Consider the following 14,649-nt stretch of genomic DNA (forward strand, 5'->3'; position numbering starts at 1 on the left):
CAGATGCACAAAAGTGTGACGCAAAATTACTTTCATTTGGATTTTCGATTGGAGTGGACACGTGGCAGATCTCACCAACCGATATCAATATCAAGTAGTTTAGTATTATAAGAAGTTTAGTATTATAAGAAGTTTTGTATATAAGATTAAAGAAAATATTAACAAGATGACATGTTATATTAAACTCTTTAGACATGTCATCTTTTATAACCTAAATCTTCAAATTAATTCTGTGGAGAAACCTGTTTGTCTTTAAAGATGTCTCGTCTTTTTTTTTAAACAATATTTATTCATGATTTACAATGGATAATTACATGATATGAGAAATGGTTTCAGAAACAAGCCGAAGCTTATACTAATCCGTTACCAATCAATTTAACATTCAAATATACAATTATAATTTATTTACATTTTTATGATATTGTTATGTCAATATAGTGCAGAAAAGTGAAGAAGAGAACAGTGATTTTGGCCTGGGTTCGAGGAAGGAGACAGTGTTCAGATGCTATACATATCTGCTGCGTGATCACCAAAGCTATTTGGGAAAGGTTGGAGTAGTACAAAACATTACACCATTAGAGGCGTACATGGCTTAAAGATGTCTCGTCTATTTGAGGGCGAGTCGTAACGCATTTGGTTAGAGTACTGGAATCTTTACATGACGTCATTTGCTTGGTTACGAGAACAAATGGTGGTCGTGGGTTTTAATTTTGGTTGTTGTCCTTTTTATAACTTAAATCTGTTAAACTAATTCTGAAGAGAACATGTTTGTGTTTAAGGATGTCTCGTCTATTTGAAGACCAACTGTATCGTTGTTGTTAAGAGTGTTGCAATCTTAACATGACGTCATTTGCTTGGTTACGCGAACAAACGGTGGTCGTGGGTTTTAATATTGGTTGTAATACCTTTTATAGGAAAGATTCAAATTAATTTTATGGGTTATATCATTCAATGACATCTTCTCATAACTCAATGAAAATTTTCCGAATCGAAAAGTGAAGAATAGGCCTAATGTTAAAAGTGTTAATTGAAATAGCTGTAAAAGACGAGGTGCTAAGAAATTGACTCAATTATCTAATGGTTTGTGTATAGGTGAGGGGCGTGTCTCATCATTTCCCCAGTCCATCTTACACAATTTACTAAATTACCTCAGGGACCAGTCGGCCATTTACTTCCCAGTTTTAAGAGACAACTGATTTGGAACTTTCTTAGCTGATTCTTTCTTGGAATTCTTCTTCTAATCATTTGAACCAGTCCCTGTTTTATTGTATTCCTTCGGAGTTGTTTTCTTCAAAACAAGTCCTTAAAGATAATTTTTAAAATGTTATTATTTTGTTTCAACGAATTTCGGACAAAATATATTGTGTTTCGTTATTTTTTTCTTTTTTACAATATATATACATTTTCTTTTCCAGGATTAATATTCTCATACTATAGACCTATATTATAAAATAAATTAATTCATTATTATCGTATTAAATATTAACTACCAGTGTTGTGCTTAATCCTTTAGCGGGTAGAGATCACATTAAATAACGGACAAAATTTTATGGTATACTACTCCTTAGTTTTATTATACACAACGTTTCAACAATCTTCAGGTGCTTGTTTGCGTTTGTTTTTGTATAATTGCTCCTATGTATGACTATTAGACGAACCCTGATTACAAATTACAAATTTATAACTCGTATTTTTGTTATGGTTCTTGTTGTAGCCTTTTTTTAGGGGGATTTTATTTTTTAATTTGTCAACTTGAAAACACAAAATGAAATTGTGAAAATGAAAAACTTTTGAGTAACATTGTGAACGATTTTTAGATTGAGATCTTAGAGGTCAATTGCTGTGCTGAATCCTGACCAAGCGTATAATTATTATCATCTTTCAAAAGACTCTTCAAGGGATCTAGGCGTCTAAATTTCAGTGTTGTAGAATAAATAAATCAAGTATTAACAAAACGAACTGCAAAACCAAACCAGAAATCCAAAAAAACATTTTGGCGAAACATTGGTAGCAGCTACTGAACTTTTCACATGAGGAAGTATATCAATTATAAGTGAGTAAGTATTTCATAATGAATACCAGGTGTCTAGAAAAGTAAGCATACCCTGTCTGGCGCCACATGGAACTTATATGTCAGCACTTTCCGTACCCTTTTTAATAGTTGAAATAGGATAGATACTCTTTGTATACAATGAGATAAAAAAAAAAACAATGGAAATGACAAGATTTGAAGTTCCAGACGAACGATATTAAGGCGTTATTTATTTGTTTTTAGGTGAAGTCCGTTTAATAATCAAATTTATAATTCCATCTGATGACAACACGTGTTGAAACGTTATGTACTTTGTTATGAAAGAAGTGTGCTATACCATAATATATTCCCTTGTGTTTTTATGAGTAAATTACAAAATATAGACGTCTGTATCACTTTAATAACCTTCATAGTAATAAAACTCTATAAAGCCAGCATCATGCAAGGGGTTATAATTCGTTTATCTATGCCTTGAGCAGTTTCAAAATATTTAGATTCAAAACAAACGGAACACTGGTGAACATAGTCATTCTAAACATCTCATTCAGTTCATTGTATTTCAGACTGTCTTTACGCCCATACAATATTAATACAGAACCCTAGCGAGTTACAAACCTTCAAACCAATTTACAAACATACATCTTACAAACTTTTCATTTTCACTTTAATAACCTAATATTTTCGCCCATGTACTTTCTTTCAATTTCGTCTGTTCTTCAACACAACATCTCTCTTATTCGGGCGATCGTTTGAAGTCATTTAATGCTGGGTTGCCCGAGGGGGTAAACTTGCCCCATGTCGTGGGAGCTAATTGTGGGGTATTGTATGAAGTCAACACGGTGTGGATATATGCCAGTTGAAGATGCTCTCGTTTTAATCAACTTCTACACTGATGAAGATGCGCCTGTGTTGTTTATTTCCAAACAATCGCTGTAACTTGCAATAACAACCCCTGGCATTCACTTCCATCCTTTATCATCTCCTCTATTGTGGTGTTACAAAAGCTCCGATTCTCGTCCGTGGTTGAATATTTTGATTCCCTTCCCTATAATATAATACTACTAATTACACCGGGCTTTTAATTGAAAATGAACATCCAGTCTTTACGGATTATTAAATTTGAGATCATCGTTTGAATCTGGCATATTTTAGTTAGTTCTCCCAGGGGCCAAGGACGTAAAACTCCATTCATTTCATTTCATTTTCCCAAGGGCCAGCTTTGAAAACCATACTATCATGCGCTGCTTATACTAGAATAGGGGAACGAGGACAGTTCTCTGCGGTTAGAATTAATCGCAAGTTTTCATATAATTTGGTATCCAGCACTGTTACTAGTAAGAGATTGTGAAGAGGTTTTTCTGATCTTTTTATAAGTATCGGTTATAGTTATAACCTTTATTGGCACCATTTCGATTTCCAGTTTGCCAATATTGTGGATTGTGAATTATTCGCTTATTGTCTCAAATAGATTCTGCAAGTTCCATAGTAATTTATTTCTTTCCCGCACAGACCCAGGACATATAAACCAGAAATATAGTGTGTTTTTACTGTCATTTCACTACATGTATAAACATAATGGTCTCTTCTAAAGGACACCTGAAGGTACACCTCTAATTTCAAAGATGAAAAATAAAAAAGACGAAAATTACTAAAATAACAAATTTTTTTGGGAATAAATAGGAAGGGATAGGGCTAATATTTGTCACTCTCTAAAAAAGAAGGCGAATTTGTGAAAACAGATGTATATAGTTGGCAAGATCAAAGGATTATGAGTAAACATAAGGAATAAACAAATATATACAACAGTTTAATTGCTTTTAGGCAATGTTAACCGAATTCAACGGTTTCTTTCACATCGCCCCCTTTCTTGCATTGTCCACAATTAGAAAGTTTAAAAAGGAAAATAGAGAAGATGTGTCCATTATATCTACCTACTGGTAGTTACTAGTATGGTCATACCATTAAAAGACAGATTCATTGAATACACAATTCCAATTTTTGCTGTCAAGAAACCGGTCCTATGTGACTCGCTTCGATTGGTTGAAGTTACGTCATTAGAACAGGTCTGTGGTAGAAAACTGGTTAGATTGCAATGGCGATTAAAAATATCAGATAAAAAACGATTTGTACATCTGAATATAGGAATAAATTCAACAGCTTTGAGGATATTTCATGCTGTTAAGAACTTACCAACGACATAGTTCAAACTAATCATCCGGGGTTTTTTATACTCTACCTTATCAAATTAGTTTTCTTTCAATATTTCCCCCATCCTCGGGATATTGATCAAATTCGTCCTTGTATAATGCCCCTATTCACTAGCCTAATAGTTCAAGACTACAAAGCTTCATAGCACCAAATCCAATAGCCTAGTTGTTTTAGACTACCGAGCATTCATAGCGTCCAGTTCGCATTCATGTAGCCCACGGTCCTCCATATAAGCAATTAAAATAACCTCAATTTGCCTGTTCATTATGTGGAATTGGGGTCGACCTCTCTGACAAGCGATGACGGGGCAATGAGTTGCTATTTCCTTTTTATACAGACAAATAATTACAAGATCAAAGTCATCAGGGCTGATAACTCTCGCTTGACTTCAATCATCCTAGAGGGCGTTGTTCAATATCGCTGACATTTTATCCAATTTAGGAAATTAATTATATACTAAAACATGATATTACACCAATCTCGGGAAATTATCTTGTAAACAAATGACCGTATCTAAACCACGAATACTTTTTACTAATAACTGTACCAAATAGATAATATTAGCTATGTGGACTCTCTGAAACGAATGCCGAGATCAAATTCAATAGGGCATAATTCATATTATCTTTTCAGTTAGCGAGCTAAAAACCTCGGGCGGACTAGTTATGTTTTCAAGCCTGCCCCAACAGGTTTTCGGCCCGTACGCCTATATATAGGCCTAGCCTTTGTTGTATTTTGGGCTCGGTTGAGGCTAATAAATCGCAAAATATTCTATGTATGTATGTATTCTGTTCATAACCTTTTGGTTGAATGGTTCGTTTACACAAAGGACAATCACCAAAATCCAACCATGCAGATACAAGCTTTACAGTATTTACTGTACTAATTGATGATTCGTTCTTGTGTACAGTTCAAATCTTCCACTGCTGTAGCGTTATTTTGATATAAAAACGAGAGGGGATCATGTATCCTCTGTTTCGATTTTAAATAAAACTAAAAACACTGTGATAAAATAAGTAGCCGTATTAGAATAGCTCAATTAATACAAGATACAAACTTCTGTACTCACAAAAGCCTAAATCTAATCTGACGATTTTCTCTACCAAAATGTATATCCTTCTACCCCCCAAATCTGGATTTGGTAGGGCAATCATTATACCAGATGAGCTAAAATAAGACAGGTATTGGTGTAATTCTTACCCATGAAAAGTAAAGAGTTTATTGTTACTGTTAACCAAATCAAATGTCGAAAATTAATTGACCGCAATTAAATTTCAAATTCAATCTCAGACGTTCAATCATTTCCGGTTTGTGGTGAGCGCATGTCACGCGCCAAATTACAGACGTGCTTATATCATTGACTTGTTTCGACACCGGAAATAGTTTTTAGGAAGCCAAGATCCGAAATACGATTGGCTGCGAGTTTGCTTCTACTTCGATTACTAATCCCGAGAATAGTCTCGAACACAATTTCCGTTAATTGGCACCGGAAATGAGTTTAAATTGACGTAAAATTAAATGGAATATACGATACAAGTAAATAACCGTTTAAACGTTTCTTGTCCTCGAAAATGTATATCAAAGCTCTCTATAAAGTTTGGTAGAATGAGGAAACTAACTGAGCTAGCGTACATGCTCCTGCGACAAGGGGATGCAAAAGGGGTTTTGAAGCTATCTCAATTTCTCCCACTACAGAAAGGGATCATTAGTAAACAGTAAACAAAGTAAAACAATGGTTAATTGGTCATTGTCTTAATAAGATATCATTGTTTAGTAGACAATAGAAAATCTGTTACGATCTGTTCTGAGCTAACATTGGCAGAAACATTGACATTAAATTGTTATTTCTGATCAAATCGGGTCCAAGAGCAACATCGTAAAGGAAGATTTCAGCAGAAAGAAAATGTTCAGGTTAGTCCTCTATTTAGTGTTTTCAAGTGATACAGTTGTAGGACTTTATGCTTTAATGCCTGATAGAGTATTACTTTCTGAGTGAAATATGGCGTCTGACGATATTGTCACAGCCCTTTATGTTTTCGTCATTATTGGGGAACAAATCCCGTTAGATCAAAACTTCGAACATTGGTTCAAAATAAACAGAGGCGTTATAATTATCTGAAATTTGCAGTGACAGTAATATTTTACCTTCCTACCAAGTTTCAGATCTACGGACGACAGGAGGTAGGCTGAAAGGGCAACATGTCCGCTCTGCCCTTCTTTCCATCTTCTGTACTCATATACAGTTCTGATTTGCTAGTCTTCGATTTTGGCCACTTGTATATCAGTTATTGGTGTTGTGTGTTATTGGTCTCAACAGAGAAATAATTTCCATTTGTCCCACCGACCGTTCTTTACTAGCCCATTATGCCTACCTCAATGATTTTATCATAATAACATTGTGTATTTTAGTTACAGGACCTTGTATGTACTGTTGATGGTAATGTGTATACATCTGAAAGTACAGCAGGTGCGAGGTGTGAACACTGTTACATTTATTTCTATATGGTACGGCAATATTTACGGTAGAGCCTGTTTGGATGTCCCTCAATCCGGAGTTACTTGCGGCTGGAACATACAGTTTTTCTTTGATCCATTGGTCACTGCCTTAACTGTAAGTATATGTAGTTTTATTGCCCTAATTGGATTCCGTGGGTTCGAATCCCCGTTACTCCATGACCATTGGTTACAGTCAAGGCCACAGTGCAATCCAAGTTAAAATGAGATAAAAGGCGTCTCGGGGATTAAGAATACACAATTCAAAAACAAGATACTTATAAAGTGAGACATTTGCTCTTATTAGGATACGGCCAATCCAATCAAATCGCGGCATTAACAAACTTCCATGATACGATAGCATAGCCCAATAACATCAAGGCCTTAGACGCAGTTCGTAATAGCTTCATATCGAGAAGATACTTAAAAGATCGGACTTTGTTTCGATAACCAAGTAACATATCTACAAACAGACTTGAAGCGAATGTACTGCATGGCTTCTGTAGTTGGTGGGGGTGTCTAGTCTACGTTTTACAGTATTATAAGTAATATATTTTGTTCTGTATATTTAAGGTCTACAATGGAATTAATGTTGCCCAAGATTCTCATTATTTTGTGGTGAAAGATATATACTATAACAGAGACTTGAGCTTCAGTCCACAGTTCTGTTTATCCTTCACCGGAAGTAACCCGTCCATTACCTACCCCCAGAATCCTAACGTCACTGCTAACTTTGTGTGTACGTGTAATAAGGATTCGACGGAGGATTGCAGCTCCCGCACGTACAGCTTCAACACCAGTACCAGTACCTCAACAGTCATACCCACAACGACGATCGCACCCACAACTACCACTCAGGCGACAACCACCATGACTCCGGAACGTACGACAACAATTTTTGATACAATTTCTTCGACGGACATGATGAACAACATCGTGGAGTCCAGAGATACAGGTAAGACTCACCTAATCTCTTTTGTTCCCACAAACAGGGGAAACGAACAGAAATTACCGGGGTTTTTGAGACAGCAGTCGAGTTTTTATATTCTTTCATAAGAGACCACCTCTAGTCAGAGACCGTTTCTGAATTTTCCCCTGCGTCGTCTCTTAATACAGTTTTTTTTTCACTGTATTCGTATTTCGTAATGCATTCAAAGGAACTTGACGATTCAAATGAAAGCTCTACACAGAAGCTCGAAGAATTACACTAATAGGCCTAAGAGATGTTCGATTTCAAAATATAATCGTCAAAATGATGCTTCAGAAATTGCAAGTTACTATCTCTTCAACATTTACATTATCGCTTAGTATTGTAACAAGAAATGTATTTGATTTATTTCAGATTCCGCTTCATTGGTGCCAAGAGATCGAAAGCATCAATTCAGATTGTGGAAGAAAGACCATGTTAGTGATAATTATAACTATAAGTATAACAGTGTAGGAAGTGTCACGGACTGTGCTCTATGGTGTTCATATTATACCAACTGTACAGGGTTCACAATCTATAATAAACATTGCTGGGCCATAATCAACGAACAAGTGCGGTCCAATAGATTTTATGAAAACTGTAATACGTGGATCCGGGCATAGACACTGGTAACTTCACCTAGAATTGAGTCTGATTTGGTCCCAACTTTCAAATTTCTAATTATTGTATATAAGGAATTAATTGCATTTGTGCTGCCTTGATAATTTTGTGGATCTTACTTTCTCCACCCCCTCCTATATAAAGGAATTTGTGAAGAATTTCAATCGTTAACTCGTCAGATGTTTTATGTGTTTGTTATTTAAAAAAGAAAAAAACATGACCAGAGTATACTGTCTATCATCAATGCAAATTGATAAAGTTTCTCTATATACGAAGGTTAAAAATTTACAAATGTTTTCGTTGTTTTCAAAAAGCGCTGAAATCAACGCTATATGGTTAGAGTTCAAAATGGTGCTCAAAGTGCTACCAACCTCTTCTCCCCAGCCGCAGTGGCTCAACTATCACAGTGACCGGTTGAACCAAGTCCACGGGCCCCCACAATTAAGGGGCCCCCACACCCTCATAAAAAATGCACGAGAGCATTTGTTTGAAAAACACATCCCGGGCAGGGGCCCCAACCCACTGAAGCCCACCGACCCCCACATGTCTAGTTGAGCCATTGCCCCGCACATTTCTAACATTATCCGAAAGTTAGGTTTTTGTGACAATAGCCCCCCGAACTTCTCTTTTCATTTCCTAAAGCATGAAATTGGGTCAAATAAGGCGCTTAAACAAAATGGCGCTCAAAAGAATTTATTTGCAGCTACTTTTATATTTGTGCCAGACATAGCTACTCTCGTCTTCGATACAGGTACAGTTTTTACCATTCACTATTCTTGATTCCCCTACTGCTATTATCTTCAGATCATTCTTGTCTCCTTTTACTCTCACCCCACAGTTTGGTCCTGAAGATTTAAAATATAATAGAGTTTTTACGTCTTTCTTCTTCTGAAGTTAAGTGGCTTATCATCTTCACAATGGCAAACTATTGCAAACTCCGTCTTATACCTTGACATCATTAGGTATTTTTCCTAAAGGCCCTAAAGGCTGACAGAAAGATTGTACACCATACGGTTGCACATGTTATAGCGAATAGTCGAGGGCTCTGATTGGCTGTATTTAATAGCTGACAAATCGCAACAATTACTTATTTCCGTGAAAAAAGTCTATTGTTGTCAAGGTAAAAGACGTTGGAAAAAGCCTGTGAAGATGGTAGCGGACGGGGATTTAGTTTCAGTCATGTAGCGACCAATTTACCACCATAAATTACCCCAGGCTAATTATTACATGTCCTTTGACCAATGCAACATTGGCCACGGCATGAAATGGCCGTAGCAAATATTAGCCTCTGTGGCAATTTATCGCTGATCATTGGCCGCCGTGTCCACCTACAACTATTGGTGGCACGCTCCAGAAATTACACTAGTGAGCTCTTACAGTCACGTTTCTACAGGTCAGAACCCGTTCAGATTTTACCAATCTTAACACTCATACACTTCATATAACACAGATAAAAAAAATTGCACGTGTGGCGTTCGACAATTCTGTAGCCCCTATACCCGGCTCCCCCGCCCAATGATTCATAGAAAAACGCCCCCAGCTCCAGTGGCGGCGCCAACGTCCCGAGACTGGGGGTACAAATAGGGGGCAGACTGACTCAATGGGGGGACAACTGCTGAGGCTGAATTTAAATTTTGGCTACTCTGTGGTGGTGTCATAGTCACAAGCCTCTCATAGAGTGTCTTATAGGGTTCTCTTAAATTCTGACACGTGTTTTGGAAAAAAAAAGGTACACATTTAGATTTGTTGAAAATAAAGTGGGGGTAAAGTTGGGGGTGCAAGCATCTTTTCTAAAAAAAAAAGGGAGGGGGGGGGGGGTGTACCTGGAGCCGCCACTGCCGAGCTCTTACTAAAAATTAGGAACTCACCATTAGGACAAACTGGACAGCATTTTCCTTTCTTGAACTCGAAATCCACACATTCGCTGTTTTCACATTGATACGAAGGGCAGAGAAATCCAAACCGGGTACACACACACTGTTGGCAATCGTTTATCCAATGGAGATCACCAAGTTTGAAGCTTTCTCCTTCGTCATTCTTGCAAGGTTTCCTTCGATTCTTCCTTCGTAATTTTCTCCTAGGACCACCATTGACAAAACTTACCAAAACGAATGCGACGCATAATAAAACGAAGACCTTCATGATCAGACCTTTATTGTTCAGTGTAAAATTCCTAATTACCCAACTTCTTAACCCACGAACTTTTAAAATCAATTACAACTGCTTTAAAAGAACGTATGATCGATAAGATACATTATTCTTCGTCAAATTCATACGCAATATGTTTATGATTAGACCAACTATAATTGGACCATTGTACTTTTAAAATCAATTCCAAGTTGATTGAAATAGAATTCTACATCGTAATGCACTATGTTGTGGTACACTTAAAGCCCCTACAACACGAGCAACTTTTCTTTGAAAAGAAAAACTAGTTCAGTGATGTGAAAGTGAGTCAGGCTAATGTGCGTCCTCGGAAGTAATAAAGATAGCAATAACTCTATAGTGAGCACCACTGTAATGCGTAACAATTCACAAAGTGATGATTCCAGGAGAGGAGGGGGGTACGGTACCTGAAATGACCTCCTTGATTGGACGTCAAAGACAACTTGCTCGTGAATGGAGCTTAATGAACAATTTTTCCAGGACACAGGACAGTCATTTTCGTCATTTTCAACCATGTTGTGTCATTTTTGGAAGAAACATAGGGCCTAATGTCATTCTGTTTGATAACAACTGAAATATAACATTTATCATAAAATAGTTCAAACAATATTGACGAAATAAATAAATCAACATGTTTCGAAGAGGTTGGTTGACAATTTACGGACACGTGTTTTTAAACTACGCTGTTTCCACTGACAGAAAGAGCACTAACAGTTATAAGAGCTGAGATTGGTTGATACTTTAGCTGCATTGACCAATCAGAAAACTAGATACCTGAAGGATAAAATGATGGAATCCTGAACATGTAATTTTAGAGTACACGGACACTGATAGCATCTTTTTGCACCATTCCAATTTTCAGCCAGTCTTCTGAAAAATATTGAATTTACCTCTGTCTATGCATATATAGAGGGAGCAATGCCTTTACAATCTGAACATTAATCACAATTCTACTCTGAGACACATATAAAAGAAAATGTTCTGAAAAGCTCATTCCACCATGTGCTAGTGACAGATAGATCACGTATAAGAACCACCCAGAATATTCGAGGCACAAATCTGCAGCTACTTTGTCATTAAGATATCAACAAACTCCTTCTGTTACGAAATCTTCTGCTACAAAAATGGACATTCAGTTAATTCTATCAGGTTTGGTACCCGTCTTGTGCTTTGGTGTATCCTTCGGTACCACTCTTCCACCAGCGGACCCTTCCTGCTACTGCCTCGGAGAACCGTACTTGGAATCAGCTGAACCGTTCATGCACGACGACTGCACCTACTGTGTGAATTGTGGCGAAGTTCAACAGGCGGACTGCATTGATTCTTGTGTTAACCCAGAACCGGAAGTAGATAGTGACGGTATTTGTTGTCCGATATGTCCAGACGGTAGGTCCATTTTTTTGCTTTTTGGGATTTTCTTTTTTGCCGAAAACGAAAGGTGCTAAAATACTGTAACAGCTTGTGGACAGAATCTAATGATCATGCCCCCGTCCCCACTCTCTCTTTTTTTCACAATGTCAAGCTATTACAAACTTCGCCTTATACCTTGACTGCAATAGACACCAATCTTGTATCAGGGAGTTAGTAACAATCCAAGTAAACCATATTAACATTTTTACAGGGCCGAATTGTGAAACAGAGGGAGTAATTATACCTCACGGAGATCAGATGGTGGTCGGTGATCAACTTTGTGAATGTGAACCTCTGATATTGAGCTCATATAATCCAAAAACTTCTGTTATTTGCTATCCACTACCACCAGCGTACTAGAGTTTTACACCTTGTGATTACAATGTAAATTGTAGAAACGTTGTGTACAATAAAACCCGGGAATAGCATAATGTGTTTAATGTTTCATTGCTTCATTAAAGGGGTTCAAAAGCGGTTTCGTGTATGCTTCGAGGACACTTACAGATTCAGCTGTATGTCCGAAAAGCTCTCTTATGAGCCGCACTCCTTTGAAAGCGTAGGATTCACCCCGTAGCTTGTTCGCCCAAGAAACCATAAATGAGCAGTTGGTCTAAACAGTTGGTGGGTAATTGTGTAATTTTATATCAATCTTACTATCCCGCCTCTTTCATTTATAATCATAACACAGAGTATTGAAGTCAGTGACAACCCTAACCAAGTAGAACATATTCAAACTAGGGTTTAATATATCAAACGATATCATATATACCTCTAACAGCGCTCAGTAATCATCGTAAGCTTTCTGAGAAATCCTTCAAGCGTTTCATTCTAACTCCATCATTCAACATTGTGAATTGATACAGTTTTAAACACCTCGTTATTTTATCTTCAGAAAGATATTCTACTGGTGAAATATATTATACAATCAGTTATCATTGCATCTGTAACAAAGTACACAGTTTAAACGAAACGAAATAAAATGGACGAAATAGAGTTTTGATTTACTGAAATTATGCAAAAGTTATCATTGCTTTGGTATATGTAAAAGAAAATGGAAATGGAGTTTTACGTCCTACTTTTCTGAAATTATACCAAACTGCTTACAAATAAAAATCTGAGTAATGATCCCCTTTCATTAACTCCCTAAAACAATCGCTTTGCATATTTGATTTATTTGTTGTTTATCTTGTTAATCTCTCCAGAAGTAGGTAATTTCCTATCAAATTGATGTATTCAAATGCTGAAATCCATAGTCTCTACTTGTGACCTAGGCCAGTGCTTCTATAAGAGAGTATCTTTTATAAAACCTTATATAAATAGTTATCACAGTTTTTAACAGTAAATACAAAAGGACCACATCGCATTAAACACATTTAAAATTCTTCATACACAACCCCACATCAGATAGAACCATTTGGAACCACAAGGGTCAACACTAAGGCTCTCGAGGATAGTGTCGACACGCTAGTCAAAACATCTAAGCATTGATATTTCCGGAATACTCGTACCTAGGTAGACTGAAATAATGAGGAAAGATGACTTATTCAAGGACACCAACACTTGCAACCATCCTTTATGCTAATTGCGATATTTGCTGACCTCTAAAAACCATTCAAGGGCAGGCTAATAACCTTTTAATTTTTAGATACAAAAAACAAAATTCAAGTTTCAGTCTAAAAGACCATCACATGTTGCCTTCATTCATTCAGTTGTATCCAGATGTTCCAATTCTTACATTTAACATGTACAGTATATGTACATGTCTTATCGACCGTGTAATCAACCTACAGGAAAAAACCACATTTATTCAAATTGGGTATTTATAGCAGTTATTGGTTTTGTGGTTCAATGATCTTTCCCAACAGATTGTTTTATTTAAGGTAGAATCATCAGAAAACCTGAATATTATATATTGAGGCGGTAGTTTTATTCATGAAGTTAGGGGTCGGTCCAGTAAATAATCAGAGTTTCTATTGTGTGTTTTAATATGTTTTTCTGGTACCATCTGACTTCATGTAGGTAGATAATAATCCGAAAAAAAATGACTCATTACTGGTTATTTATTTATGCATGGTGAGTTTAAATAATGATTAAGATTAGGAATTTTAGGTTGTAACATTGCGGTTAAGCAATTGTACAAAAGCACAGGCATGTAGGGCTATTTTCGAGCACTTTCTTCTTAATTACAATTGAATTTTGGTAGAGAACGAACGAACGAACGAACGAACGAACGAACGAACGAACGAACGAACGAAATGAATGAATGAATGAATGAATGAATGAATGAATGAATGGTGAATGAGTGAATGAAAGAATGAAAAAGGCGAAGCAAACATTGAAATGAAGTCAATGTAAACAAAAATCGTAGACGTGTATTCGTCCCAAATATAGTCGGAATTTATCCCTTTTACAAATTATATTTCTAAATATTCGCTTTAGCATTGAGATTCTCATTCTGAAACCTTTGATAGCTGGAATTGAAATCAATCAGTTGCTAATTTAAATATTAAAACCACCTCTTTTAAATTCATAAATTTGAAATTGAAAGGAATGAGTTATTTCCACTTGAACGAATATATATTACTATGACATATTGGTTGTATTAAAGTCGACTTAAAGGGTATTATAACGACAGATTGCGACTAGGGAAATGGAACCCTTATCATTCACAACGGCTCATATATCATCGGATCTAATTCAATTGAATAGAATAATAAACGTTAACGCTTAATTAGCTATCAACCATTATTAA

The 14,649-nt window shown here is 36.4% G+C and overlaps 3 protein-coding genes across 3 annotated transcripts in view; 2 read left to right on the top strand and 1 right to left on the bottom strand.

Moving 5' to 3' along the window:
- The window catches only part of LOTGIDRAFT_161686 (hypothetical protein), a gene marked incomplete at both ends in the record, with an annotated part of 35,572 nt that extends 31,325 nt beyond the window's left edge, over positions 1-4,247 (bottom strand). Inside the window, one exon of the mRNA XM_009057528.1 lies at positions 4,223-4,247. Within this exon, the coding sequence (XP_009055776.1) occupies positions 4,223-4,247 (25 nt within the window). The remainder of the gene's footprint in view (positions 1-4,222) is intronic.
- A 1,896-nt stretch (positions 4,248-6,143) lies between these two features.
- LOTGIDRAFT_161687 (hypothetical protein) lies at positions 6,144-8,323 on the top strand (the record flags this gene model as incomplete). The annotated part of the gene is made up of 4 exons (XM_009057529.1): positions 6,144-6,151; positions 6,656-6,851; positions 7,307-7,688; positions 8,076-8,323. The coding sequence occupies 4 exons, from the start codon at positions 6,144-6,146 to the stop codon at positions 8,321-8,323; spliced, it is 834 nt and encodes a 277-aa protein (XP_009055777.1).
- A 3,236-nt stretch (positions 8,324-11,559) lies between these two features.
- On the top strand, positions 11,560-12,371 carry LOTGIDRAFT_232630 (hypothetical protein). The gene is made up of 2 exons (XM_009057530.1): positions 11,560-11,873; positions 12,109-12,371. Exons 1-2 carry the CDS (start codon positions 11,612-11,614, stop codon positions 12,255-12,257), a joined length of 411 nt encoding a protein of 136 aa, XP_009055778.1. The 5' UTR covers positions 11,560-11,611; the 3' UTR covers positions 12,258-12,371.
- The last annotated feature ends 2,278 nt before the right edge of the window (positions 12,372-14,649 follow it).

This window comes from Lottia gigantea (assembly GCF_000327385.1).
Source record: "Lottia gigantea unplaced genomic scaffold LOTGIsca_30, whole genome shotgun sequence".
NCBI classification, from domain to species: domain Eukaryota; kingdom Metazoa; phylum Mollusca; class Gastropoda; family Lottiidae; genus Lottia; species Lottia gigantea.